The 27,582-nt window shown below is 37.5% G+C and overlaps 2 protein-coding genes across 2 annotated transcripts; both read right to left on the bottom strand.

The window, feature by feature from the left end:
• Positions 1-11,846: 11,846 nt before the first annotated feature.
• On the bottom strand, positions 11,847-12,815 carry LOC101122694 (olfactory receptor 2T2). Its single transcript, XM_027970602.1, has one exon. The coding sequence runs from the start codon at positions 12,813-12,815 to the stop codon at positions 11,847-11,849; it is 969 nt and encodes a 322-aa protein (XP_027826403.1).
• A 12,131-nt stretch (positions 12,816-24,946) lies between these two features.
• Positions 24,947-25,888, bottom strand: LOC101122438 (olfactory receptor 2T27). Its single transcript, XM_004009438.4, has one exon. The coding sequence runs from the start codon at positions 25,886-25,888 to the stop codon at positions 24,947-24,949; it is 942 nt and encodes a 313-aa protein (XP_004009487.2).
• Between the last annotated feature and the right edge of the window lie 1,694 nt (positions 25,889-27,582).

Raw genomic sequence — 27,582 nt, 5'->3', positions numbered from 1 at the left:
TTCCCAATCCAGGGATCGAACCTACATTTCTTATGTCTCCTGCATCGGCAGTGGGTTCTTTATCACTAGCACCATCTGGGAAGCCATATGCAGAGTACATAATGGGAAATACCACTTAGGTATAAAATTGTTAGAGAAACTAAAATGGAGAAATCTTATTCAGGCTTCAGAAGAAATTGAGCAGGTCCTGACCTTGCTTCAGACCTGCCAGGACACTGACTGGATTCCCTGCCAGTTCAGAAGCTCAGCAAGTCAAGAGGAGTTTTAGATAAGAAAGGGAGTGCATCTTAGAATGGCTCCTGGAGGTCTGGCCAACTGCCTGGGGCATAATGAAATCCTGTAGATAAAACAAACAGCATTGTAAAAAGCAAAAGTTTAAAGTAAAATCATAACTGCATGCTTGCACACAAACTGATGATGATATAATTTTTTGGCATAGGATTATATGAGGGAACCCCTAAATCTGAAATTTGGAATCTTGCCCCTGTAGAGGTCACACCGCCCAGGATCTCTCTACTGGGACTCCAGATTGCTGTCAACAATGGATTTCCCTACACTGTTTTAATCTGAATGTTGGTCTGCCAAATTTGGTGGTGTATATGCTCTTACTCTTTTCTTTTGTTTCTATTTATCTTTTCTTTTAATGATTATATATTGAAATTAAGACAAATAATCCTCTATTAAATATTGAAATTATTTATCATGTGTGATGAATGGCTTCTTTTGTTAACAAATCCTTGGATCCTAAAACAAAAGTAAAACTTTCAGCAAAACATAAATTGGCACTATGAGCAGGATTTGTGAAATAAAAGGAAAAAGAAAGAGGTTAAGACTATTCAACATTTTTTTCCTTGATGGGAAAGTTTGCCTTACTGCTCATGAGTTACTGAATGGGGCATATTCACTGGACTATGTCAGAATTGGGGCCCCAAATTAAAGTGGGCCACACTTTCAGAAGTTATTCAGTGTTTGCCACTTGTGCCAACTAAGGAAGAATAAGAATGTATTGCCATGCTGTGTTGGAGAGATTAGATCCTCCTCTCTGCTACAGTAAGGTTCAGTTCAGTACAGTTCAGTTGCTCAGTCGTGTCCAGCTCTTTGCGACCCCACGAATCGCAGCACGCCAGGCTTCCTTGTCCATCACCAACTCCCGGAGTTCACTCAGACTCATGTCCATCGAGTCAGTGATGCCATCCAGCCATCTCATCCTCTGTCGTCCCCTTCTCCTCCTGCCCCCAATCCCTCCCAGCATCAGAGTCTTTTCCAATGAGTCAACTCTTTGCATGAGTACTGGAGTTTCAGCTTCAGCATCATTCCTTTCAAAGAAATCCCAGGGCTGATCTTTCTTGTCACACTCAAGAAAAAACTGAATTTCTGGTCAAAAGATGTTAAGAAAGTTACAAAATAACAAAATGAAGTTAATTATTTTCAGAAATTCTTTTTTTTTAAAATTTTTATTTGAAGATAATTGCTTTACAATATTCTGCTGGTTTCTGCCATACATCAACCCCTATGGCAGAGCATACATGTTGAACATCTTTTCAGCCACAGGTATACATGTGTCCCCTCACTCTTCCACTCCATCCCATCCCTCTAGGTTGTCACAGAGCCCTGAGTTGAGCTTTCTGTGTCACACAGAAATTCCCACTGACTATCTATTTTACCAATGGTAATGTATATATTTCCATGCTACTCTCTACTCATTCCACCCTCTTCCTTCCACACTGTGTTCACAAGTCTGTTCTCTATGTTTGTGTCTCCACTGCTGCCCTGCAGATAGGTTCATCAGTACCATCTTTCTAGATTACATGCACATGCATTAATATACAATATTTATCTTTCTCTTTCTGACTTTAATTCACTCTCTAAAATAGGCTCTAGGTTCATCTACCTCATTAGGACTGACTCAAATGTGTCCTTTCTTAAAGCTGAGTAACATTTCATTCCTCTGGAGAAGGAAATGACAACCCACTCCTGTATTCTTGCCTGGGAAATCCCAAGGACAGAGAAACCTGGAGAGCTACAATCCATGGAATCACAAAGAGTTGGGCACAACTGAGCGACTAAGCAACAACATTCTATTATATGTATGTAACACAATTTCTGTATCCATTCATCTGTTGATGGACATCTAGGTGACTTCCATGTCCTACCTACTGTAAAAAGTGCTGCAGCAGACATTGGTGTACACACATCTCTTTCAATTATGATTTTTTCAGGATATATGCTCAGTAGTGGGATTGCTTGGTCATATGGTAATTCTATTCCTAGTTTTTAAAGAAATCATCATACTGTTCTCTGTAGTGGTTGAATCAATTTTTATTTCCACCAGGAGTACAAGAGGGTTCCCCTTTTTCCACATCCTCTCCAGCATTTATTATTTGTAGGTTTTTAAATGATGCCCATTCTGACCAGTATGAAGTAATACCTCATTGTAGTTTTGACTTGCATTTCTCTAAAAATGAATGATATTGAGCATCTTTTCATGTCTTTCTTGGCCATCTGTATGTTTTCTTGTAGAAATGCCTGTTTAAGTCTTATGCCCATTTTTTGATTGGGTTGTTTGTTTTTCTGGTATTTTGCTGCAAGAGCTGCTTGCATATTTTGGAAATTAATCCTTTGTCAATTGTTTCATTTTCAATTATTTTCTCTCATTCTGAGGGCTGTTTTTTAACCTTGCTTATTGTTTCCTTTGATGTATAAAATCTTTTAAGTTTAATTAAGTCCCATTTGTTTACTTCTGTTTTTATTTTCATTACTCTAGGAGGTGGGTCAAAGAGCATCCTGCTGTGATATAATGCCAAAAAGTGTACTTCCTATGTTTTACTCTAAGAGCTTTATAGTTTCTGGCCTTACATTTAAATCTTTCATTTATTTTGAGTTTATTTTTGTGTATGATGTTAGAATCTGTTCTAGTTTCATTTTTTTTTTACACATAGTTGATCCATTTTCCCAGCACCAGTTGTCAAAGAGGCTATCTTTTCTTCATTGTATATTTTTGCCTAGTTTGTTAAAGATGGGTGTCCATGGGTGTGTGGATTTATCTCTGGACTTTCTATTTGGTTCCATTGATCTATATTTCTGTTTTTGTGCTAGTACAAAATACTGTCTTGATGGTTGTAGCTTTGTAGTGTAGTCTGAAGTTAAGAAGGTTGATTCTTCCAGTTCCATTTTTCTTCTTCAAGATTGCTTTGGCTATCTGGGATCTTTTGTGTTTACATACCAATTGTGAAATTATTTATTCTAGTTCTTGAAAAATACCATTGGTAATTCGATAGGGATTGCATTGAATCTGTAGATTGCTTTGGGTAGTATAGTCATTTTCAGTATATTGATTCTTCTAATCCAATAACGTGGTATATGATACACCTAAAAACAAATCCAAGAATATGGTATATTATATACCTAGAAACAAAAATACTGAGAAACAAATGATAATGAAAACACAACCACCCAAAACCTATGGGATGAAGTAAAAGTAATTCTAAGAGAGAAATGTTTTTTCAATAAAAAAAAAATAATTTAATTGAAGGATAATTTTTTTACAGAATTTTTTGTTTTCTATCAAACATAACATGAATCTGCTGTAGATGGGCATATGTCCCGTCCATAAGAGGGAAGTTTATAGTAATACAAACATGCCTCAAGAAACAAGAGAGACATCAAATAAAGAACCTAACCTTATACTAGAAAGAGAACACAATGGTGAATGGGATTGTTCCCTTAACTTCCCCTTCTGATTTTTCATTGTTGGTGTATAGGAATGCAAGTGTTTTCTGTGTGCTAATTTTATATCCTATGACTTTATTATATTCATTGGTTAGCTCTAGTAATTTTCTGGTGGAATCTTTAAGGCTTTCTGTATATAGTATCATGTCATCTGCAAATAGTGAAGATTTGCTTCTACTTTTCTGATTTGGATTCCTTGTATTTCTTTTTCTACTCTGATTGCCATAGCTAGGATCCCTGTGAATAAGACTTCCAAGACTATGATGAATAATAGTGGTGAGAGTTGTTCCTCTTGTCTTATTCCTGATCTTAGAGGAAATATTTTCAGTTTTTTAACATTGAAAATAAGGCTTGCTATGGATTTGTTGTATATGGCCTTCATGATGTTGAGGTAGATTCCTCCTATGTCCACTTTCTGAAGAGTTTTTATCATAAATGGGTGTTGAATTTTGTCAAAAGATTTGTCTACATCTATTGATATGATATATATATATATAGGAGAAAAATCATAAAAGGAGAAATTTGCAGTAGCACAATAATAGTAGGGGACTTTAACATCCTACTTATGCTAGTGGACACATCATCCTGGCAGAAAATGAAAAATTAATAAGGAATTACAAGCCTTAAATCACACATTATACCAGATGAACCTAATTGATATCTTCAGAACATTCCATCAACAAACAGCAGAACATAGTTTTTTTCTGTTGTACACAGAACATTCTCCAGGACAGATCACATCTTGAGTCACAAATCAACCTCAATAAATTTAAACAAATTGGAATTGTATAAACCATCTTTTCTAACCACAACACTATGAAACTAGCTATTAATTACAGGGGGGAAAATGAAAACTGTAAAACATACAAACACCTGGAGGCTAAACAACACACTTTAAATAACCAACAGGTCACTGAAGACAGCAAAAGGAAATAAAAAAAAAAAATACCTAGAAACAAATGACAATGAAAATGTGACCATTCAAAACTTATGGGATTAAGTAAAAACACTTTTAAGAGGGAAGTTTACAGCAATACAAGCCTACCTGAAGAAATAAGAGAGATGTCAAATAAATAATCTAACCTTATGCTTAAGGCTACTAGAAAAAGTGAAAAGCTGTTGCTGAACCAGGAAAGATGCTGGGATTCTTGGCCTCCAGGGGAGAAGAATTCAATCCAGGGCCAGAGATGAGGCTTGATTGCTCAGAGCTTTTGTGTAATAAAGTTTTATTAAAGTATAAAAGGGATAGAGAAAGCTTCTGACAGACATCAGAAGGGGGCAGAAAGAGTGTCCCCTCACTAGTGTTCCAAATGGAGTTATATATTTTTTAATTAGTTATTCAGTTCAGTTCAGTTCAGTCTCTCAGTTGTGTCTGACTCTTTGCGACCCCATGAATTGCAGCATGCCAGGCCTCCCTGTCCATCACCAACTCCCAGAGTTCACTCAGATTCACGTCCATCGAGTCAGTGATGCTATCCAGCCATCTCTTCCTCTGTTGTCCCCTTCTCCTCCTGCCCCTAATCCCTCCCAGCATCAAAGTCTTTACAATGAGTCAATATGGAGAAGCTGGAAGGCTTTAAGCAAATACTGAAAATGTATTTGCTCCACTCATGACGAAGGTTGGAAGCTGGGACGAGCATAACAAAGGGTTATGAGTGTTCACTGAGTGCCCAAGGCTGGGAACGGATGATGAAGGGTCAATACGCCTCGCCTTGATGCATTCGAAGGCTTCCTTCTGACCACCTGAATCTGAGAGCAAGGACTGTTGTTTCATGATAAGACTCCCTTTAGAGTTTCGCCAAAGCTATGTTATGGCTTGGACGGTGGGAACTGTATTTTATGCTTGAATGCTTTAATGTTTATCTGGAATGGCTATGTGCAAGTCAGCTTTATGCTCTATTCCCTGAAAATTATAAAACTACACAATTGGATAATAAACTCTGTCAGTCCACTAGAGGCTGTCCCTGAGTGTCCTTTTCAGAGTGCGGTTCTCCGAGCCTTACAAGTCAACTCTTTGCATGAGGTGGCCAAAGTACTGGAGTTTCAGCTTCAGCATCATTCCTTTGAAAGAAATCCCAGGGCTGATCTCCTTCAGAATGGACTGGTTGGATCTCCCTGCAGGCCAAGGGACTCTCAAGAGTCTTCAAAAGCATAAATTTTTTGGCACTCAGCCTTCTTCACAGTCCAACTCTCACATCTACACATGACCACTGGAAAAACCATAGCCTTGGCTAGATGGACCTTAGTCGGCAAAGTAATGTCTCTGCTTTTGAATGTGCTATCCAGGTTGGTCATAACTTTTCTTCCAAGGAGTAGGCGTCTTTTAATTTCATGGCTTCAATCACCATCTGCAGTGATTTTGGAGCCCCCAAAAATAAAGTCTGACACTGTTTCCACTGTTTCCCCATCTATTTGCCATGAAGAGATGGGAACGGATGCCAAGATCTTCGTTTTCTGAATGTTGAGCTTTAAGCCAACTGTTTCACTCTCCACTTTCACTTTCATCAAGAGGCTTTCTAGTTCTTCACTTTCTGACATAAGGGTGGTGTCATTTGCATATCTGAGGTTATTGATATTTCTCCCAGCAATCTTGATTCCAGCTTGTGCTTCTTCCAGTCCAGCGTTTCTCATGATGTACTCTGCATAGAAGTTAAATAAGCAGGGTGACAATATACAGCCTTGACACACTCCTTTTCCCATTTGTAACCAATCTGTTGTTACATGTCCAGTTCTAACTGTTGCTTCCTGACCTGCATACAGATCTGTCAAGAGGCAGGTCAGGTGGTCTGGTATTCTCATCTCTTTCAGAATTTTCCACAATTTATTGTGATCCACACAGTCAAAGGCTTTGGCATAGTCAATAAAGCAGAAATAGATGTTTCTCTGGAACACTCTTGCTTTTTCCATTATCCAGTGGATGTTGGCAATTTGATCTCTGGTTCCTCTGCCTTTTCTAAAACCAGCTTGAACATCAGGAAGTTCACGGTTCATGTATTGCTGAAGCCTGGCTTGGAGAATTTTGAACATTACTTTACTAGCATGTGAGATGAGTGCAATTGTGCTGTAGTTTGAGCATTCTTTGGCATTGCCTTTCTTTGGGATTGGAATGAAAACTGACCTTTTCCAGTCCTGCGGCCACTGCTGAGTTTTCCAAATTTGCTGGCATATTGAGTCCAGCACTTTCACAGCATCATCTTTCAGGATTTGAAATAGCTCAACTGGAATTCCATCACCTCCACTAGCTTTGTTCATAGTGATGCTTTCTAAGGCCCACTTGACTTCACATTCCAGGACGTCTGGCTGTAGAGGAGTGATCACACCATCGTGATTCTCCAGGTCGTGAAAATCTTTTTTGTATAGTTCTTTTGTGTATTCTTGCCACCTCTTCTTAATATCTTCTGCTTCTGTTAGGTCCAGACCATTTCTGTCCTTTATCGAGTCCATCTTTGCATGAAATGTTCCCTTGGTTTCTCTAATTTTCTTGAAGAGATCTCTAGTCTTTCCCATTCTGTTCTTTTCCTCTATTTCTTTGCATTGATTGCTGAAGAAGGCTTTCTCATCTCTTCTTGCTATTCTTTGGAACTCTGCATTCAGATGCTTATATCTTTTCTTTTCTCCTTTGCTTTTCACCTCTCTTCTTTTCACAGCTATTTGTAAGGCCTCCCCAGACAACCATTTTGTTTTTTTGCATTTCTTTTCCATGGAGATGGTCTCGACCCCTGTCTCCTGTACAATGTCAGGAACCTCATTCCACAGTTCATCAGGCAGTCTATCTATCAGATCTAGGCCCTTAAATCTATTTCTCACTTCCACTGTATAATCATAAGGGATTTGATTTAGGTCATACCTGAATGGTATGACCTCTAGCTTCCAAGAGGAGCCACCCCTCACCCGAGGCCAGGGGCGGCGGCCAGGAGGAACAACCCCATGTCCAAGGGCAGTGGCTGTGCGGTTGCAGAAGGGCATAGAAGAGCCATCCCACTTTGAAGGTCAGGAAGGGTGGCAGTGAGGAGATACACCTCATCTAAGGTAAGGAGCAGTGGCTGCGCTTTGCTGGAGCAACCGTGAAGAGATACCACACGCCGAAGGTAAGACAACCCCAAGTAAGATGGTAGGTGTTGCAAGAGGGCATCAGAGGGCAGACACACTGAAACCATACTCACAGAAAACTAGTCAATCTAATTACACTAGGACCACAGCCTTGTCTAACTCAATGAAACTAAGCCATACCCATGGGGCAACCCAAGACAGACGGGTCATGGTGGAGAGGTCTGACTGAATGTGGTCCACTGGAGAAGGGAATGGCAAACCACTTCAGTATTCTTGCCTTGAGAACCCCAGGAACAGTATGAAAAGGCAAAATGATAGGATACTGAAAGAGGAACTCCCCAGGTCAGTAGGTGCCCAATATGATACTGGAGATCGGTGGAGAAATAAGTCCAGAAAAAATGAAGGGATTGAGCCAAAGCAAAAACAATGCCCAGCTGTGGCTGTGACTGGTGATAGAAGCAATATTCGATGCTGTAAAGAGCAATATTGCATAGGAACCTGGAATGTTGTGTCCATGAATCAAGGCAAATTGGAAGTGGTCAAACAAGAGATGGCAAGAGTGAACGTCGACATTCTAGGAATCAGCAAACTAAAATGGACTGGAATGGGTGAATTTAACTCAGATGACCATTATATCTACTACTGTGGGCAGGAATTCCTCAGAAGAAATGGATTAGCCATCATGGTCAACAAAAGAGGCCGAAATGCAGTACTTGGATGCAATCTCAAAAACGACAGAATGAAGTCTGTTCATCTCCAAGGCAAACCATTTGATATCACGGTAATCCAAGTCTATGCCCCAACTAGTAACACTGAAGAAGCTGAAGTTGAATGGTTCTATGAAGACCTACAAGACCTTTCAGAACTAACACCCCCAAAAGATGTCCTTTTCATTATAGAGGATTGGAATGCAAAAGTAGGAAGTCAAGAAACACGTGGAGTACCAGGCAAATTTGGCCTTGGAATGTGGAATGAAGCAGGCAAAGACTAATTGAGTTTTTCCAAGAAAATGCACTGGTCAGAGCAAACACCCACTTCCAATGACACAAGAGAAGACTCTACACATGGACATCACCAGATGGTCAACACTGAAATCAGACTGATTATATCCTTTGCAGCCAAAGATGGAGAAGCTCTATACAGTCAACAAAAACAAGACTAGGAGCTGACTGTGGCTCAGATCATGATCTCCTTATTGCCAAATTCAGACTTAAATTGAAGAAAGTAGGGAAAACAGCTAATTAGTTATTACAGTGAATCAAAAGAATGTCTGGAGGTTGTAAAGAACTTACTAGACCCACTCCCATAATCTACATTTTAAAATAACAGGGTTAGCCAGAAGGCTTTTTCCAGAAACTGTCCTCAAGCAAGATACATTATTGTTATCTAATCTTAAGGAACGTAGAGGAAAAAAAAGTGTCATTTTCTCCTTGGGAATTCCAGACCCTTCTCTCCTTGGGGACCCCCAGACTTCTTATCAACCTGCTTAGGAATTGACTTTCTCAAAACAAGAACAAGAACAAGAACAACAAAACCCCAAAGCTCAAATTTAGTAGAAGAAAGGAAATCATAAAGATCAGAGTAGAAACAAATGAAAAAGAGATGGAGACATTAGCAACACTCAATAAAACTAAAGATTAGTTCTTTGAGAAGATAAATAAAATTTATAAATCACTAGTCAGACTCATCAAGAAAAAAAGGAAGACTCAAATCATTTAGACTCAGATAAGTGGAACAATAGACTGGTTCCAAATAGGAAAAGGAGTACATCGAGGCTGTATATTGTCATGCTGCTTATTTAACTTCTATGCAGAGTACATCATGAGAAACACTGGGCTGGAAGAAGCACAGCTGGAATCAAGATTGCCAGGAGAAATACCAATAACCTTAGATATGCAGATGACACCACCCTTATGGCAGAAAGTGAAGGGGAACTAAAAAGCATCTTGATGAAAATTAAAAAGGAGAGTGAAAAACTTGGCTTAAAACTCAACATTCAGAAAGCGAAGATCATGACATCTGGTCCCATCACTTCATGGGAAATAGATGGGGGAACAGTGGAAACAGTGTCAGACTTTATTTTGGGGGGCTCCAAAATCACTGCAGATGGTGATTGCAGCCATGAAATTAAAAGACGCTTACTCCTTGAAAGGAAAGTTATGACCAACCTAGATAGCATATTCAAAAGCAGGGACATTAGTTTGCCAACAAAGATCTGTCTAGTCAAGGCTATGGTTTTTCCATTGGTCATGTATGGATGTGAGAGTTGGACTGTGAAGAAAGCTGAGCGCTGAAGAATTGATGCTTTTGAACTGTGGTGTTGGAGAAGACTCTTGAGAGTCCCTTGAACTGCAAGGAGATCCAAGCAGGCCATTCTGAAAGAGATCAGCCCTGGGATTTCTTTGGAAGGAGTGATGCTGAAGCTGAAACTCCAGTACTTTGGCCACCTCATGAGAAGAGTTGACTCATTGGAAAAGACTCTGATGCTGGGAGGGAATGGGGGCAGGAGAAGAAGGGGACAACCGAGGATGAGATGGATGGATGGCATCACTGACTCGATGGATGTGAGTTTGTATGAACTCTGGGAGATGGTGATGGACAGGAGGCCTGGTGTGCTGCAATTCATGGGGTTGCAAAGAGTTGGACATGACTGAGCGACTGAGCTGAACTGAACTGAAGTTTTATTCAATATATTGATTCTTTCAATCCAAGAATATAGTAATTTGTTCATCTCTATCATCTTTGATTTCTTTCATTAGTGTTTTATTAGTTTTTCTACTTGAAGAGATTCATCCATTTAAGCCTTTCTTCCATCTCTTTTCTATTTGTTTATTTGTTTCAGCATAAGATCAAATTTGGGAGAATCTTCCAAGGCAAAATGAACCCTGGATTAGCATATTAATGAGATGAGATTTACTTACATGAACATCTATGAAGGATACAGTTTTCACTTTGCATTGGCACTAACAATGACATACAGTAACCTATTCTTAATCTTTGTCAATTAAAAAATCACCCAAAAATGATCCCAGCACATTCTAAGCTTTTGATTGCAAAACAAGAGAAACACCAGGTGAATGAGAATTTGTTTGTCATATTTTAGTGCCTTACACATAAGAAGGAAGTTAAAATTAAGTAGGTAAATGGATGGACAGTCCTTAGTGACTGTGGTGTTTTAAAATAAACATTCTATTGTATCAGGATCCTGTATCTATTAAACTTCTCAAATAAGCAAAAGATAATTAATAGAGAAAATAGTACCAGTCTACTAGATGAAAACTTTTACAATAGGAAAATTGACCAAGGGAGCTGTTTTAACTAACAAAGATCTTGATTTATTCATGTTTTATTTCATAAGTCATTTTATTAGGGAATAAATGGAAGTTACTACAGGATTATAGCAATGTCTATCAATAATAATAGAATTTAAATCTAATCAATCAGAAATATTTAATGATTTCCAGACACATAATGAACTCTACATGAATAAAGTTATGATAACAGTTTAAATTTAGAGATTAGAGAACACAGACATTTATAAAATATAACAAAGAATACTGAACCCCAAACCTAATTGAATTATCATTACAAAAGTTTTCTAAAAAGAGGTGCCACATAGACTATAGTCATCAGAAAATATTTAATTTGTACTGAACTTTTGACTTTAAATCAACAAGGACATGAAAATTATTCCTCGCATTTTCTATTCAAAAGTTTGTCAGAAATACAGACACAAAAGACACATGAAAATATATAACATAAAAATATTCATTCAGGACTTTCAAAGGGATGTTTGGACTGACTGGAATGATTTATAATGCTATCTGAAGAAAATGCTCTCTGAGAGATGTCTGTCAGTGAATTCAGACAAGTGAATTGGCTGTTGCTGAGATACTGGCTGTGTTCAGCTATAGTTCTTAAGTGTTGGTGTCAAAAGAATTATTTTGCCTGGTATAATTCTGGATTGTGAAAATGATAGTGAATATTTTTTGGAACCAACAACATATTTTTTAGAATTACTGTGTGCCAGTAGCCACAGTACCAAGAAAGTTTGTACCCAGCTCCTTCTAGTATTTCTTGGATACATCTCCTGCTCTGACTTTCTGGGAGTATGTACATCTCCCCTGTATTCTCCTTAGAGCTGTAGCCACATCTTTATTTCTCAAGCTGTAGATGAGTGGGTTGAGCATTGGAGTGAGTATGGTGTAGAAGGCAGATACAACCTTGTCTTTCTCTGGTGTGTGATATGATTGGGGCAGCACATTGGTGTAGAAGGCTGCCCCATAGAAAATGATCACCACCACAATATGGGATGAACAGGTAGCAAAGGCTTTGCGCCGGCCCTCAGCAGAGTTCATCCGATGCACTGTGAGCAGGATGCGTGTGTAGGAAACAGAGATGATGGATATAGGGATGAGAAGCATCAGCACGCAGCAGGCATACATCAGGGTCTGGTAGAGTGATGTGTCAATACAGGACAGCTTCAGTACTGCTGGGATCTCACAGAAAAAGTGATTGATCTCTCGGGACCCACAGTAAGGGAAGCTCATGGTAAAGGGAGTCAGCATGAACCCATCCAAGGAGCCACCAACCCAGGAACCCACCACCATAAACAAGCAAATCCTGCGGTTCATGAGGAGAGGATATCGAAGAGGGTTGCACACAGCCACATACCTGTCATAGGCCATGAGGCCCAGCAAGAAGAATTCCCCTCCAATCAGGGTCAGGTAGAGGAAGATCTGAAGTGCACAGCCCAGAAAGGAGATGGTCTTTTCCTTGGACAAGAGGTCTTGCAACATCTTGGGGACAGTGATGCAGATGTAGACAGTGTCCATGATGGACAGTTGGCTAAGCAGGAAGTACATGGGCGTGTGGAGGTGGGAGTCTGTGTAAATGAGCAGAATCATGACCATGTTGGCTGTTACAGCCACCAGAAAGATGGAGAAGACCACTGCAAAGATAAACCCAGGGAATGTGGGATGTGTGATGAGGCCCAAGAGGATGAAGTCAGTGGAATTTTGAAGAACCATCTCCATGTTTACATCACATAATAGCTCCTAGAACTGCAAAGACAGGAAGTTGTTAGGTTAATTAATAATTCAAAATTTAGGGAATTTGAATTTAATTCAAATTTTATTTAATTTCATGGATAGTATGTCAGAAGCAGAGTGAGATAAAGGAAAGAACATCAGTTCAGAATCATGCTGAATCCCAGTTTTGGCATTAATTGTCTACGTAACATTGGACAGAAAAATTAATCTATAGACTAACTCAGTTTCATCGCTTGTGAAAAGTTATCATAGGTCAATATCTCTGTAGGCTGATATAAGATGTAAATGTAATAATTTATACAGTATTGTTTTCAAATTTTTCATCTTTATTTTGAACTATCTTCTGTATATATTTTATAATCTTATTTTAGAATGAAAATTTCTTCAGTTTGATAACTGTGCCTTACCCTTCATATTGCCTTGCAATCAATATGTATGGGTAGATTAAATTTAAATTGCACTCTGCCATTTAATATTGCATTGTTAACATCATGGACATCCATTTGTGATTTCATAAACTGATAAAGAATAAGCATGAAGCCAATAAATTTAGATAATTTGGCTGCTATTGTAATTAAGCTGCTTTGTGAATGGTTGGAACATCAGGAATTAACAAGGCAGTACTACTAACTTTAATTAATGGTCAATATCTGTGGTGTATGGTTAGATGTTATTTTGCCAAGGAAGTTCATGTTTTAGGCACAGGTCATTTTAAGTACTTGGATCCATTTTTTTTCTCACAGAATAATTTAGGGTCGTAAATATCAAATGAGTACCACCTTACATGTATTCTGCAAGCAAGGCTTTGGATTCTTCATCATTGTGGTCTTTCTGATTGACACCACTGAGTGGACTGAGATTTTATGACTTAGAATGGCCTCATATCATTTCATAGTGACCTAAGCAACTTTTTAATTATTGTTCAGCCAAACATGAACAGTTTTTCTGACATTCTGAAATTATGAAAATTTTATATTGTCCTAGGAATTCATTACTACTTGCTTTGTTTTTTATTTTTAATTCCTTAACAATTATATTTCTACATTGTTATCTATCCTCTGTGTTTATAAGTAAAGGCAACTCTAGATGGAAATGAGATTCCTGAATTTAGAGGAAAAAAACTCAGTTGAATTAGGTGGAATGAACTCTTGTATGTTTTATTCTTGAGAGATGTAAGAGTGCACTTCTTAGATATATTCAAGAACATTTTATTATTACCATTGTTTTATAGTATACATTTCTATAGTGTACATCTCTTCATTTTAGTGACAGAATTACTGAAGAAGTATATTTCTATAAAATATACTAGTTACTAATACTTTATCTGGATTTTTAAATAAATATATAGTCTTTGAGGTATTAAGAATGAATTAATCTTTATGCTGAAGCAGAACTATTAGGAACAATACTGAGACTTTTTCTGAGTGTTCGTTAAAGATGTAATTACACTATAGACTAGGTAAGTGAGCAAAATTTCAGAGGAAGAAGGTAAAAAGCAATTTTATGTTGGCCTGTGTTGAAATTTAATATACCTTTTCAACTGAGAAGGAGAAAAACAAATGCCTGGGTAAACCAGCATAAACCTTAGCTAAATATCAAATATCAGCTTTCAATAAGTTTGATAAAAGTCAGCTACTTCTGCCTTTTTAAATATGTGAAAGATTTACTTGTGAAAGCCACAGCTCTGAATCATAGACACAGAAATTAAATTCAAGATATTAGAATTAAAACTGTGTTTATGGAGCTCTGCAATAACTGGTTGGGATAAAAATATTCATGCAGGCAGACAATAACTTTATCTTGATCAACAGTCCTTTTTTTCACTTAAACACATTGTAGATTATACGTGGACTACTGACAGTATCAAATCCACTCTTAATCATCACTTTGAAAATACACTGAAAAACTGAGATAGCCAAATAATCTGAAAATTGCCTAGGAAAAGCTGCTTTGCAATCAAAATATGGGTCAGAGAAATTTAGTTCACACATACACTCAGATTGGAGTCTACAGAATATTCAAAATGGTAAATCATTCTCATTGCCTCAGAACTCTTTGATTAAGGAATGCAAATTTTTCAAACTTCAGATCCTTTCTTAGAGTAGATCCTAGAATGTTAAAATATATTAATAAAACTGAAGGAGCAGAAAGATATGTTGTAAACTAACTTTATTTCTAAAACAATCAGAGTTTCAGTGACTAAAAGAACCTCAATTTGGATCCAAGCTGCTTCTCTGTGTATATGTGAGTGTGTGTGTGTGTGTGTGTGTGTGTGTAAGAGAGAATACTTAAGAGTAGGGAATAGATCCTGTTAGAGGAATAGAATACTAAGAGGCTTAGCACAAAGGTGTATCAAATATATAAAACTAATGTGACACACTATCAAAATATGTATTCAGCATTGCACTTTGGAATATTTGACATGGCGACATCTACATTGTGAGCACAATGACATGTCATGATTTAATCTATTTGCATCAGTTCCCAGTATCTAATTTTAACATTAGTGTTAACACTACTGACTGCTTTTTAATGTAATGCATGATTTGATTTTCACGTACAAGATACTGGATTCCATTCCCCATTAGGTAACCTTTCTACCACTATCATCATTATTCCCTAGTCTCAAGTTTTCTACCATTTCCTTCTTTAATTACAATCCTTCTAAAAATTAGAAGAAAAAAAAATGAAACCTTGTATCTGCATGGCTCCAGGTTCAGGCTCTTCTCTTGTTCAAGACAGAGAATACCCCACCTCCAGAACTGACATAAATAACATCATCTAGTATAGATACATAACCCACCTGGTATGGCAGAGGCTAGGGTATGGGAAGATCCAGCCAAGGTAAGAAGAGCGCTGTAGTGGAGACTCTGGATCTCTGCCATGGGGAAGGATGGGTAAGTTTTGCAAGAGGCCTTGATTTTTTCTCTGATATGCCATGTGGAGAGTAAAGGTAAGGAGATGAAAGAGGGTTCCTGTGCAAGGTGCTAGGTGGTAGAGGCGGAATGTTTCAGGACAATAAGCCTGAAATTATTCTGAGAGAAGCCACAGAAGTCTGGACACAGTTCAGATCCTTGCAACATCTTGTAAAAAGAGGCCTTCAAGTGAAATCAGGGAGAAGGACTACTGAAGATAAGGAGGTCTTGGACCAATCCTTTCTGATTCACTGTATGTACAATTGACAGGGAGAAGGTCTGATTCCAGATAGTTTAGTTTTCATATCAAAGACATGCTGAGACTTTTGCTATCTCTAATAACTGACTAGTCCAGGGAGGGGCAGTCTCTCCACAGCTAGAAAGTTAAGATGTCAAAACATCATAAGATACAGAAGATTTAAATATGTACATATAGTTAATCATAAAGTGTTAGTTTTAATACCAGGTGCCAACTTACCTAAAGCGTACTGTTAAGGGTATACCCTGATGCTGGGAAAGATTGAAGGCAGAAGGAGAAGGGGACGACAAGGTTTGAGATGGCTGGATGTGACCACTGACTCAATGGACATGAGTTTGAGTATGCTCCAGGAGTTGGTGATGGACAAGGAAGCCTGGCGTGCTGCAGTCCATGGGGTCTCAAAAGAGTTGGACACAACTGAGTGACTGAACTGAACTGACTGAGAGGTGTGGTCAGTGGTCTGGAAACAATAAGTACAGCTGGCTTCCTGGAATATTGCATGAAGGGTCTAAATTTAAAGCTGTCAGATGCCAGGGCAGCTACTTATTTTGATTAATAGAGATACATCCTTTTGAGTAGTGGTGTCAGTTTGTGCAGAGGTAAACAGAAATCAAAGGATCAGGCACAAGGGACATCTACTCTCTACTCTGCTAGTGCTATAGGGGAGTAAAGAATTAGAGGAAAGAAACAACTGCACAAGATCAGAAATGACAGAGGAACATAAAAAGCTGATACCTTCAGCTCTAAATGTAACATGCTCATTATTGCATGATGCGATCTAAGTTTCTGACATGTAGACATAATCCTATTCTGCTTCTGTGATTTAGTCCAGTGGTCTCTGATAGGACCATGGTAAAATCTTTTAAGGGAATTTCTTTAAGAAATGCTGCTTGTCTATTAAAAAATAGATTTTATCTTTTGAGCACTATGAGAGCATATGACCATGCCTATGGAGTAAAGAAGGGAGAAGGGAGCTTAGAAAATAATAACAATAAAAAGAAATAATTCAATATATTTTAATCTCCCTTTAAGGATGCAAAAACCTCTACCCACACCTTTTTCCATACAAAAAGGTTAACTCTTGCCTTAAAAATATTCAGAGGGGGAAAAAAAAGGAAAACATTCAGAGGGCAATCCATACTTTTCATTAGTAATACATACCTTAGACATTAAAGTCTAAAAACTACTCATCATGAATACTAAGCTAGATCTTTCAACCATCAGCTTTTTTTTTCATGCCCTTTCTCTCTTTAGTAAATTCATTCAAGCACCCATAAACTAATACCAGATTCCCCTACATTTCCTATTTCATGCTAAAGTATCCCTTTTCTGAGAACTGAATGTACAAATTTATCCTTCTTAAACCTGCAGATAGTTTCTAATAGTCTTAGAGTGACGCCTAAAGAAAACATTATAGTGTATGGGAAATGTTCTATTTGGTTTCCATGAAACTATTAACTCTTACCTCAGAGCAATTGAGTCCAGACCTTAGTTAGGCAACATTGAAATGGCAGCCTTTTAAAATACTTGGATATGAAGTTGGGGCTAAGATAAAAGTAAGCATTTAATTAATATTAGATTTCAGCATCTTGCAGGAGAAATCCCTAGGTTAGTAATTAATCTATATTTACTGGGCTCACCTTGTGCATAAGAGGAAGATCAGCCAAAGTCCAATCCTCTTACCAGAGTCTATTCTTTTCCAAAGCAAAAGTTATAATTGCTTCTTGAGATTTTTTTCATAAAACTACTTATCTAACCCTGGTATCTCTTAAGAATAAAAAAAAAGCATGTAATGTAGAGATGAAAGTAAAGGTCATTCTAAAGTTAAAACTTCTGTTATGATCTCCCCATTTTCATTTCTAATTTTATTGATTTGATTTTTCTCCCTTTGTTTCTTGGTGAATCTGGCTAATGTTTTATCAATTTTATTTATCCTCTCAAAGAACCACCTTTTGGCTTTGTTGATTTTTGCTATGGTCTCTTTTGTTTCTTTTACATTTATTTCTGCCCTAATTTTTAAGATTTCTTTCCTTCTACTAACCCTGGGGTTCTTCACTTCATCCTTTTCTAGTTGCTTTAGATGTAGAGTTAGGTTATTTATTTGACTTTTTTCTTGTTTCTTGAGGTATGCCTGTATTGCTATGAACCTTCCCCTTGGCACTGCTTTTACAGTGTCTCACAGGTTTGGGGTTGTTGTGTTTTCATTTTAATTCATTTCTATGCATATTTTGATTTCTTTTTTGATTTCTTTCATGATTTGTTGGTTATTCAGCAGCATGTTGTTCAGCCTCCATATGTTGGAATTTTTACTGGTTTCTCTCCTGTGATTGAGATCTAATCTTACTGCATTGTGGTCAGAAAAGATGCTTGGAATGATTTCAATTTTCTTTTTAATTTACCAGGGCTAGATTTATCACATGTGGTAAAATTTTCCAGCCATTTAGAATGCTATTCAATAACTAGCTAATGCTTCTTAAAGAATAGTTTATATCACTTATCAAAAAATATAAAAGTCCTTCAATTAGAAATAGAATTATTTGAATATCCTTTTCCTTCCAGTGTGATGTAGCTCAATACAGAGCCACCAATGGTTTACAACCAGGTATTACAACCAGGTATTGATGTCTCCCGGAGAAGGCGATGGCACCCCACTCCAGTACTCTTGCCTGGAAAATCCCATGGATGGAGGAGGAGCCTGGTAGGCTGCAGTCCATGGGGTCGTTAAGAGTCGGACATGACTGAACGATTCACTTTCACTTTTCACTTTCATGCATTGGAGAAGGAACTGGCAACCCACTCTAGTGTTCTTGCCTGGAGAATCCCAGGGAGAGGGAGCCTGGTGGGCTGCCGTCTATGGGGTTCCACAGAGTCGGACACGACTGATGCGACTTAGCAGCAGCAGCAGCATTGATATCCCCGGAGAAGGAAATGGCAAGCCACTCCAGTATTCTTGCCTGGAGAATCCTGTGGACAGAGGCACCTGGTGAGCTGCTGTCCATGGGGTTTTACAGAGTTGGACACGACTAAAGTGACTTAGCAGCAGCAGCAGCAGCAGCATTGATATCCTCAACACTAAATGGGTCTGATAATACCTGAGCAGGTATAGCCACCAGGAAACTGATTTGGCAGTCAACAGCCACCTCAATTTACCCCAGTGACTACCTTTTTTTTTTTTTTAAATGTCCATGTCAGGAAAATGGTTGAGAAGTGCTGCTATAACAAGTTGGTCTTCTATTACAATTACCAAGTTTACAAAGGAAAATAACACAGCTTCTGAACATGACAATTTGTGTTGGTAAAGTATCAGAGTCTAAATTATTTATATATGATAGATATTTTGTAACGTCTCAAGGTTTTCTTTCTTTTTTCTTGCTCATCTTTCTCTTTTAGTTCTTTTCCTACTAATACCCTTCATCTCCTTTAGCCTTTTCCAGTAACAATCCTTAATAGACATATATTATAAGATAGTAATTCTTTTTTTAAATTTTTTAAATATAAATTTATTTATTTTAATTCGGGGCTAATTACTTTACAATATTGTATTGGTTTTGCCATACATCAACGTGAATCCGCCACAGGTATACACATGTTCTCTTAAATTCTAGATGTTTTGTTTAATCTCAGATAATTGTTTGCCCACCCCATTCCAAAGCGCTACCTGGTATTTAGAGTGAATTCTTGGACAAAATTCCAGTATTTATCATGATAAAACCTAAATTAATATATTTTTAGGAAGCTCTTTCTAAATTTCTAAAGCGTTTATTTCTCTGCTGATGTTCTTGAAAGACAGAGGCACATATCAGGTTACTTAACTGGAACTTCATACATAAAGAAAAAAGTGTGAAGACACTGAGAGACCTGGGGGGAAAAATTCCAAAGCTGCCAGAATATTTAATCTAAACAACGACTCATAAATCACGTAATTCACCCATCTTCTGGTGACAATGATTAAATACAAAGCCTTAGAAGATATGCTAGATATCCATGAAACTAGAATAAGGATTCCTCCATTGCAACCGCAGTTCTACCATTTCCCATATGTTTTTGGGAATGGAATTCTGTTCTCAGGGTTTGTTTTTCCATCTATTAAATGAAAAGGTGTGGCACAATCACCTCTAAGGTTACTTCAGACTCAAATTTTCTATGATGCAGAATTCAAGTAACATTTCCTTTTCCTTTTTAATTCTCATTACTTTATTATGTTTACTTCATCTGAAATAATCCCTCACTATAACCAAAATAGACAATATTATCTATTGTTTACAAATAAGACAGTGAAGAAAATAATGTTTAGAGTATTTCTATTTCTCTTGAGATTATGGAATATGCTCTGTGATATCTCTAAACAAAGACTGGGAGTTACTAAAATATAAGTCTATACTCTAAGTAAAAAAATGTTAATGCAAATATCAAAGAAGCAGTCATAAGCAGATGACTGAACTTACCCAGAGCGCACATGAAGGATCAAGCATGTAAGACAGAAAGAATGCCCAGTCAGGCTGAGAATGAGGTCTCTGCTTCTCTGCTTAGAGATGCAAACAACTTTCTCTAAATTTACCTTACTCACTGTGGAACAGTAGATTCTCAATGCTGGGGAAAATCCATCTATTTTATTTTACTTTTTAATTTCTTCAGACTATAACTTTCTTTTTTTATTTACATTTTCATTTTATAATGGATCACAGTTGAATAACAACATTGTGTTAATTTCAGTGATTGAAAAAAGTGATTCAGTAATATTGAATACATATACATGTATCCTTTTTTGAACTCTTAGACTAAAAATTATGTTGAAATAGCAGAACCAAAGAGGCCTATTGAGCACACAATTAAGAAAGTACTATTAGATTTGTCTACATTTTCCATTATGCAAACCTTCTGGCTACAGTTAAGTACATCTAACCAAGACAAACACATCTATGTTAAGTAGTTTCTATTAAAATTCTCTTTATATTAAAACCTCATCTTCTCTTTCATTTTATTGCCAGCACACTTCAGAAGCCCATTTTAAATGTCCCTGAAATCCCCAAGCCCCTAGTTATCCTAGTAATCTAGAATAATGAAAATCCCATGATTCACTAGAGAAGAACAGGATCACTACCAAGAGCAATGAAAGCTGGAGCATAGTCAATAAAACAAAAAATTGGGAGTAGATAAAGTGCAAGAGCAAGGGAGAGAGAGAAAAAAAAGAGGAATGTGTTTGGGAAGTAAGAATTGTTAGGAATGGAAGAGGGAGAGGTATAAATTGGGGAAGATAAATAATTTGTAGAAAAAAAGGAGAAGAAAAGCAAAAATTGAGGAAAAGAAGATCTTACTATGTCCAAATATGCCTTGGATTTGCTAACACTACTGTAGAGGGGAGAAACTGGACTGATGTTGAAAACAAATGCGTTGTAAGACATGTGACATTTATTTTATTCATTCAGTTTATATCATCTGGGTGACAACTACAAGTGTCTCTAACCTGGAAAGTGTCAGGCAAGAGGAATCTCCTCGGTTCTGTCTCATCTCAACAAAAACTTGAAGCAATGGACATTAAAGCCCTTGGCGCGTCACAGCTCTTGGACAGACCGTGTTATAGCTCTTGGATTTTGAACAGACCGTGTTATAGCTCTTAGACAGATCAGTGTTAACAGCTCCGTGTTACAGCTCAATTTTATTTAGAAAATAGCAGGAAAATACACCCTCAAGGTGTGAGGGCATTCCGAAACAAAGATGAGAAAAGAAGAGAGGGCCCCGGCCCTTTGGCTCCTCTTTTTGTCTGTTTTTCCCTCCCCTGGGCCTGCCCTATGTAAATTGGGCTAGCCAGGAGTGCTGTTTGTCCTACCTGAGGTCCTCACTCTGGTCCTCTGACCTTCCTTTGTTCTATTTTCGTGGGCTTTTCCCTTCCTTGTCTTTTAGCCCCGCAATTCTGGACTTCCTATTCTAACTACCTAACAAAAGAAAAGTAAATATTCTCTGGCCCCTTTTAATTCACTATGTGGAAAAAGAGAGGGATCAACCCCTACGCAGGTGGCTATAGAGTTCCCTCCCAAGAAGCGTTCTTCATATAGGGTGGTCTTGCTTGTTTTCTTCAGCTTCTGAAGTCAGGAAGAATTTAGTGTGAAGTGAGGCTAGGATATCTATCCTCTCATGATACACTAGAGGCAATGACCATTGTTTTTGAGAGTTAATTTAGGTAGATTGATAAGGAATCAGAGGCCCTCAAGGAGAAAGGGGTCCAGGGCCTTCCAGGAGGAGAAAGGGGCCCGGGGCTCTCAAGGAGGAGAAAAGGAAAAATTTTTTTTTTCTACATTCTTTCCTCTTAATCACACAAAATGCTTTTTCTTTAAGCCCGGAGCTAATGGCTCAAGAGTATGTTTTCCCTTAAACTCTGTACTAAAGACTGTATAACAACAATGCATCTTACTCAAGGACATGTTTCTTCTTTTTAACAAGAATCTTCTGACTAATCTTGTTATCTTAAGACATTTGTTTTAAGAGTGGGTCTGTTAAGATCTTTCTATTATTAGTTCTAATCTTGTTAATTTAAGGTGTCTGTTGTGGGAGTCAGTCTGGTAAAAGTATATAAGGCCTTGGTAAGACTAGCAAGGGGAGCACACTCCATCCCCCTTCTAATGTCTATGTCAGAAGTTTTCTCCGTCCTTTTTCACTTTAATAAAACTGTGCTACACAAAAGTTCTTGAGTGACCAAGCCTGGTCCCTGAACCTGAAGCTAAATCTTCTTCGGAGATCACACGTCTGACATCATTCACTGTAAGCTATCATTTTATCATAAGTATGCGCTGTGGACAGACTAACATCAGTCCTTGAAACAGTTTCTGAATGTTTTAATAAAGGTCTTATGCTAGAGTTAGAGGACATTAATCACCTCTGTAACCTCATCTCTGCAAGAGGAAATGCTATGTTAAGTACAATGTCGAGAGACAAGACCTCTTCTGGTATAGAAACGGGTGAAGAAAGCAGGTTTCACTGCCTCCTCTCTATAGTGTTGTGTCAGTTATAATAATACCTCATGGCATATAGCACCTTCCAAAGCTAAAGTTGCTTTGCACCAGTTATATCGTGTTCTTTTAAAATAATTCCTCTGAGGTAAGAATTAAGTTTGAATGGTCTAATTTAATACCTTGAAAAAGAAAGTTTCAAGAAATTAAATTAATTTGTTCAACCGGACATAGAGAGGTTGAAAAAATTAATTTCAAGTCTGTAGTTAAAGTTTGATAAGTGTTATAATACCAAGACATCTTTTTAAATGTGAGTACAATTTTTCCAATCTATTTCTTTTCTATCCAGAAGCTATTTGTAAAGCATATTCAGTATTCCTATATTATAAAAAGCCAAAATTTCCAATCTTGGCGTGAATCCTTCTCTCCATGACACAAGTGTTAGAAAATAAATTCCAAGGACTAGGTTGAAGGTTTCTAGGAAATTTGGACAAAATAGTGGAGTCTTTAAATTTGACTCCAACTTCTGGTTATAATATAGGTGTTATTGAGAGAAAATAGTACAAATTTTTACATTTAGGAATACTAAACAATATTATTTTTCACACACATAGAAATGCAACATAGAAAAGTGAGATGCATTAGAAAGTTCTCTAATATGTTCCTCCTTTTTTTTCCAAGATGTAGAAGCATTGGATTTTCTGAAACATATGTCAATTCCCAGCTGACTTATACATCTTCAGACCACTCTGATATTAATAAAATTTTAAATGAGCTTACACGTAATTACATTCTCATTTTTGTAATGCAAAATGTTTTCCTTTTAGAAAATTAAGCCTAAGATAAGCAAACTTGAAGATACAAAGGTAGAAAGACAGAAAGACTGAGGACTCAAAATAGAAGGAGTTTGGTCAACTAGGGAAAAGCGTAGAAAAGAAAATAGACGATGAAAAATAAATTTCTCTACTTCAGAAGACTATTGGTTAACCACAATTATTCAAGCAATTAAATTATTAAATAAAATAATCATAACTAAATTAAAATATTATAAAATAAAAAATAAGGAGTAGCATATATTATTTTTTAAAATAATAAATTAACATTTAACTCTCAAAGGAGTTCCATTCTTTTGCATGAAAATCTTTCAAAATGAAATATATTAGGTCATCAGGCAATTTAAATACAGTGAAAAAGATATGATTTCAAACTACCCTGGATGTTCCTATTAAATTATATCATTAGGAAGGATAGAAAACGTAGAAGACATCCATGTTTACCTCTCTCAAAAGCACATTGGTCCATTATTCTGAGATTATTTTAGCAAAACTTCATGGGAAAAAAAGTAAAGGTATTGGTCTCTTCCAGAAATTGATGTTTACTATTGTGTCTACTAGCCATGTTATTAGAATTCAGTTGAAAAATTAATTACATAAAGTCAAACCAATTTTTAAAATAATGATACTGCCAATACTGGCTTGATTGAATTAAATGTTTTGGAAGGCTAAAACCATCATTTGTAAAAAATTCAGTTAGTTACTAAAATAGCATTTGAATACAATCAAAATAATATTGGACATATTGATGTCTTTTAAGTAGTCAATTTGTATGATGTCTAAAAAGAAACTGCAATGAGAAGCTAGAGGAATAGCAGAAGATTAGCATTTCTTTTGTCATCACTGACCATGGCCGGAAAAAAACATCTGTTCAGTGGGATGCAAAATTTGTCGAAAGCGTATGGGTGAAACCATCTACTGAAACCCCTATTTTATTCCAGTTTCATTCAACACCATTTTGTAGAATCCTCTTATGTTTCAAAAGATGATGAAATCTTCAAAATGCTATGGTAGGCTTTCTATATCCCAGGATGCCTCACAGTTGCTGGCATGTGGATGACTTGCTATTTCCAGGCAGACAATGTTTCAATCCAAAGATGACAATTAAGTCCTATATCCTCTTCTTCAAACCTCTAGCAGCAAATGCAGTTTCTTTGGAAGGTGGTTACCTTCCTGAGGATGAGCACCTTCCCAGAGCTTTCTGTAGGGCCCCTGTGACGTCTTTGTTCCTGAGACTGTAAATAAGTGGGTTGAGCAAGGGAGTAAGGATAGTGTAGAAGGCAGACACAGCCTTGTCCTGCTCAGGAGTATGGTAAGAGTGAGGTAGCACATAGGTGTACATGGCAGCCCCATAAAAGAGACTGACAACTACCATGTGTGAGGAGCAAGTGGCCACTGCCTTTTTTCTCCCCTCCGCCTCGTTCATTCTGTAAACAGTAACGAGAATCCTTGTGTAAGAGGCTGAGATGACAGAGAAAGGAATGAGGAGCATCATAATGCAGCAGACATACATGGCTGTCTCATAGGCTGATGTATCTATACAGGAGAGCTTCAGAAGAGCAGGTACCTCACAGAAGAAGTGATTTATTTCCCGAGAAGCACAGAAAGGGAACTGCATGGTGACTGGTGTAAGTAAGAAGCCGTCTATGGACCCTCCCAGCCAGGCTGCCACCACAATCAACAAGCAGACTTTGCGGTTCATAAGGACAGGATAGCGCAGAGGATTGCAGATGGCAACATAGCGGTCATAGGACATGAGTCCTAGAAGGAAGAACTCGGCTCCTGCCAAGGTCAGATAGAGAAAGTGCTGGGCAGTGCATCCTGCAAAGGAAATGGCCCTTTGGTCTACCATTTTGTCAATCAGCATCTTGGGCACAATGGTGGAAATGTACAAGATATCCATGATGGAAAGCTGGCTGAGCAGGAAGTACATGGGAGTGTGGAGGCGGGAGTCCAGGTGGATGAGAATGATCATCATTGTGTTGCTGGCTATCGAGATGACAAATACCAAGACGATCAGGGCAAAGAGAAGCCAGGGGAAACGTGTGTTGCTGAACAAGCCCAAGAGGACAAAGTCAGCATACATGGAATAATTGCTCCACTCCATAATTCTGTGGGGTACACAAATGAGAGATGGATGTAATAGGTAAAGCTGGACACACAAGGTAAACGTTGGGTTGCTTAAAGCCTGATGTGGCCACACAAAAATCAGCACAAATTAATAAAATCTCTTTGTGTTATAGCCCACTATTTCCAATACTTCCTGAGGTTGATTTCAATTATAGATTGCCTTAAGAAATTAGTTTTTACCTTTGGGACCTAGGTAGACCCACCATCATTCAAGAAGTTGAAAAACTTTCAATTTCTTGGAAAACCAGCCACGGAAAGCTTATGTCACACTATACCATCATTCATTCAAGGAAGATATTCTTAATTTACTATTACTTTTTGACTCTGAGGTCACAAGAAAACAATTTTATGTCAATTGGCTCAAGAATATTTATTTATTTACTTGTGCTCAAGCACAAACTTGCATTGAGATGGATATATATAAAACAGATAAAAATGAGATTTCTGACAGTATAGTTCCTCCCATGGACACAGCAAATCTACGATCACATGTGGAACAAGTCCCTGTGAAAGAAACATAAAAATTAAAGGAACAATAGCCAGAGCAAAGGGTAAAAATATAGCATCAGGATGGATAGCAGACACAATTATATGATCATACTAAAGGAAGAAACCATCACTCATCAGTGGCAGTCAACAATTGAGAAGGATCACAAAGGTGTGTTTATAGGACCCTATATAGGACAGAAAAGCCCCCAAGACACTTGATTTTAAAATAACCATGGGGAATACATCAAGGAAAGCTGTAAAATTACAGCAAATGGAAAATCTCATCAAAGGCTTGCATGAAGACTTGACCCAAAAGCAGTCCAAAAACACCAGATTGAAATGCACATAAACTTTATTACTAATCTTAAAGAATGTACCAGACAGGAACTATCTGGGATTCTACTGGGGAACTAAAACATCAGTGGGAGTCTTTTTTGTCATCTCAAACTACCTTGCTAATAGTGTTTTTGGCGAGCATTATTTTAGACATTTCCGTCTAACCTGCAGTCCCTAGTATGCATACCATACTGAGAGCCCCGTCTATCCATGACTCCCATCTGGACCTCACAGCCAACTGAGCAATAGACAAAACCTCAGTAAAAGACCTAATAAAACAGAGATAATAAGTCTACATGGTGAAGAATTAAAAGTATTCATGATAAAAATGTTCACCAAACTGAGGAGAAGAATGGATGAACAGAAGGCAGATTTCAACAAAGATATAGAGAATACTAAGCATAAGTTATAACTGAACTTTAAAAAATTAGATTAGTCCAATAGGAGTTGGACTGTGTATAAGAACAAATCAGGAAGCTGGAAAACAAAGTTATAGGATTCACCCAGAAGGAGCAGCAAAACTGAAAAATAAATAAAAAGTGGATACCTTAAGAGACCTTTGGGACAACATCAAACAGAATGATGTTTGCATGTAAAAATCTCTGAAAGATAAGAGAAAGAACCAGAAAAAATATTTGAAGAAGTAATGGCTGAAAATTTCCCTCATATGGGGAAGGAAATAGACATCCAGATCCAGGGAGACCAGAGACCTCCAAATAAATAAATCCAAAAAGACACACATCAAAACATACTAGAATTAAAATAGTAGACTTAAGGATAAAGAGAAAATCCTAAAAGCAGCAAGAGAAAAACAACTTGTTACGTACAAGGGAAAACTCATAAGGC

The sequence above is a fragment of the Ovis aries genome, chromosome 5 (genome assembly GCF_016772045.2).
Source record: "Ovis aries strain OAR_USU_Benz2616 breed Rambouillet chromosome 5, ARS-UI_Ramb_v3.0, whole genome shotgun sequence".
Lineage (NCBI taxonomy): Eukaryota > Metazoa > Chordata > Mammalia > Artiodactyla > Bovidae > Ovis > Ovis aries.
This window is presented reverse-complemented; position numbering and strand designations above follow the sequence as displayed.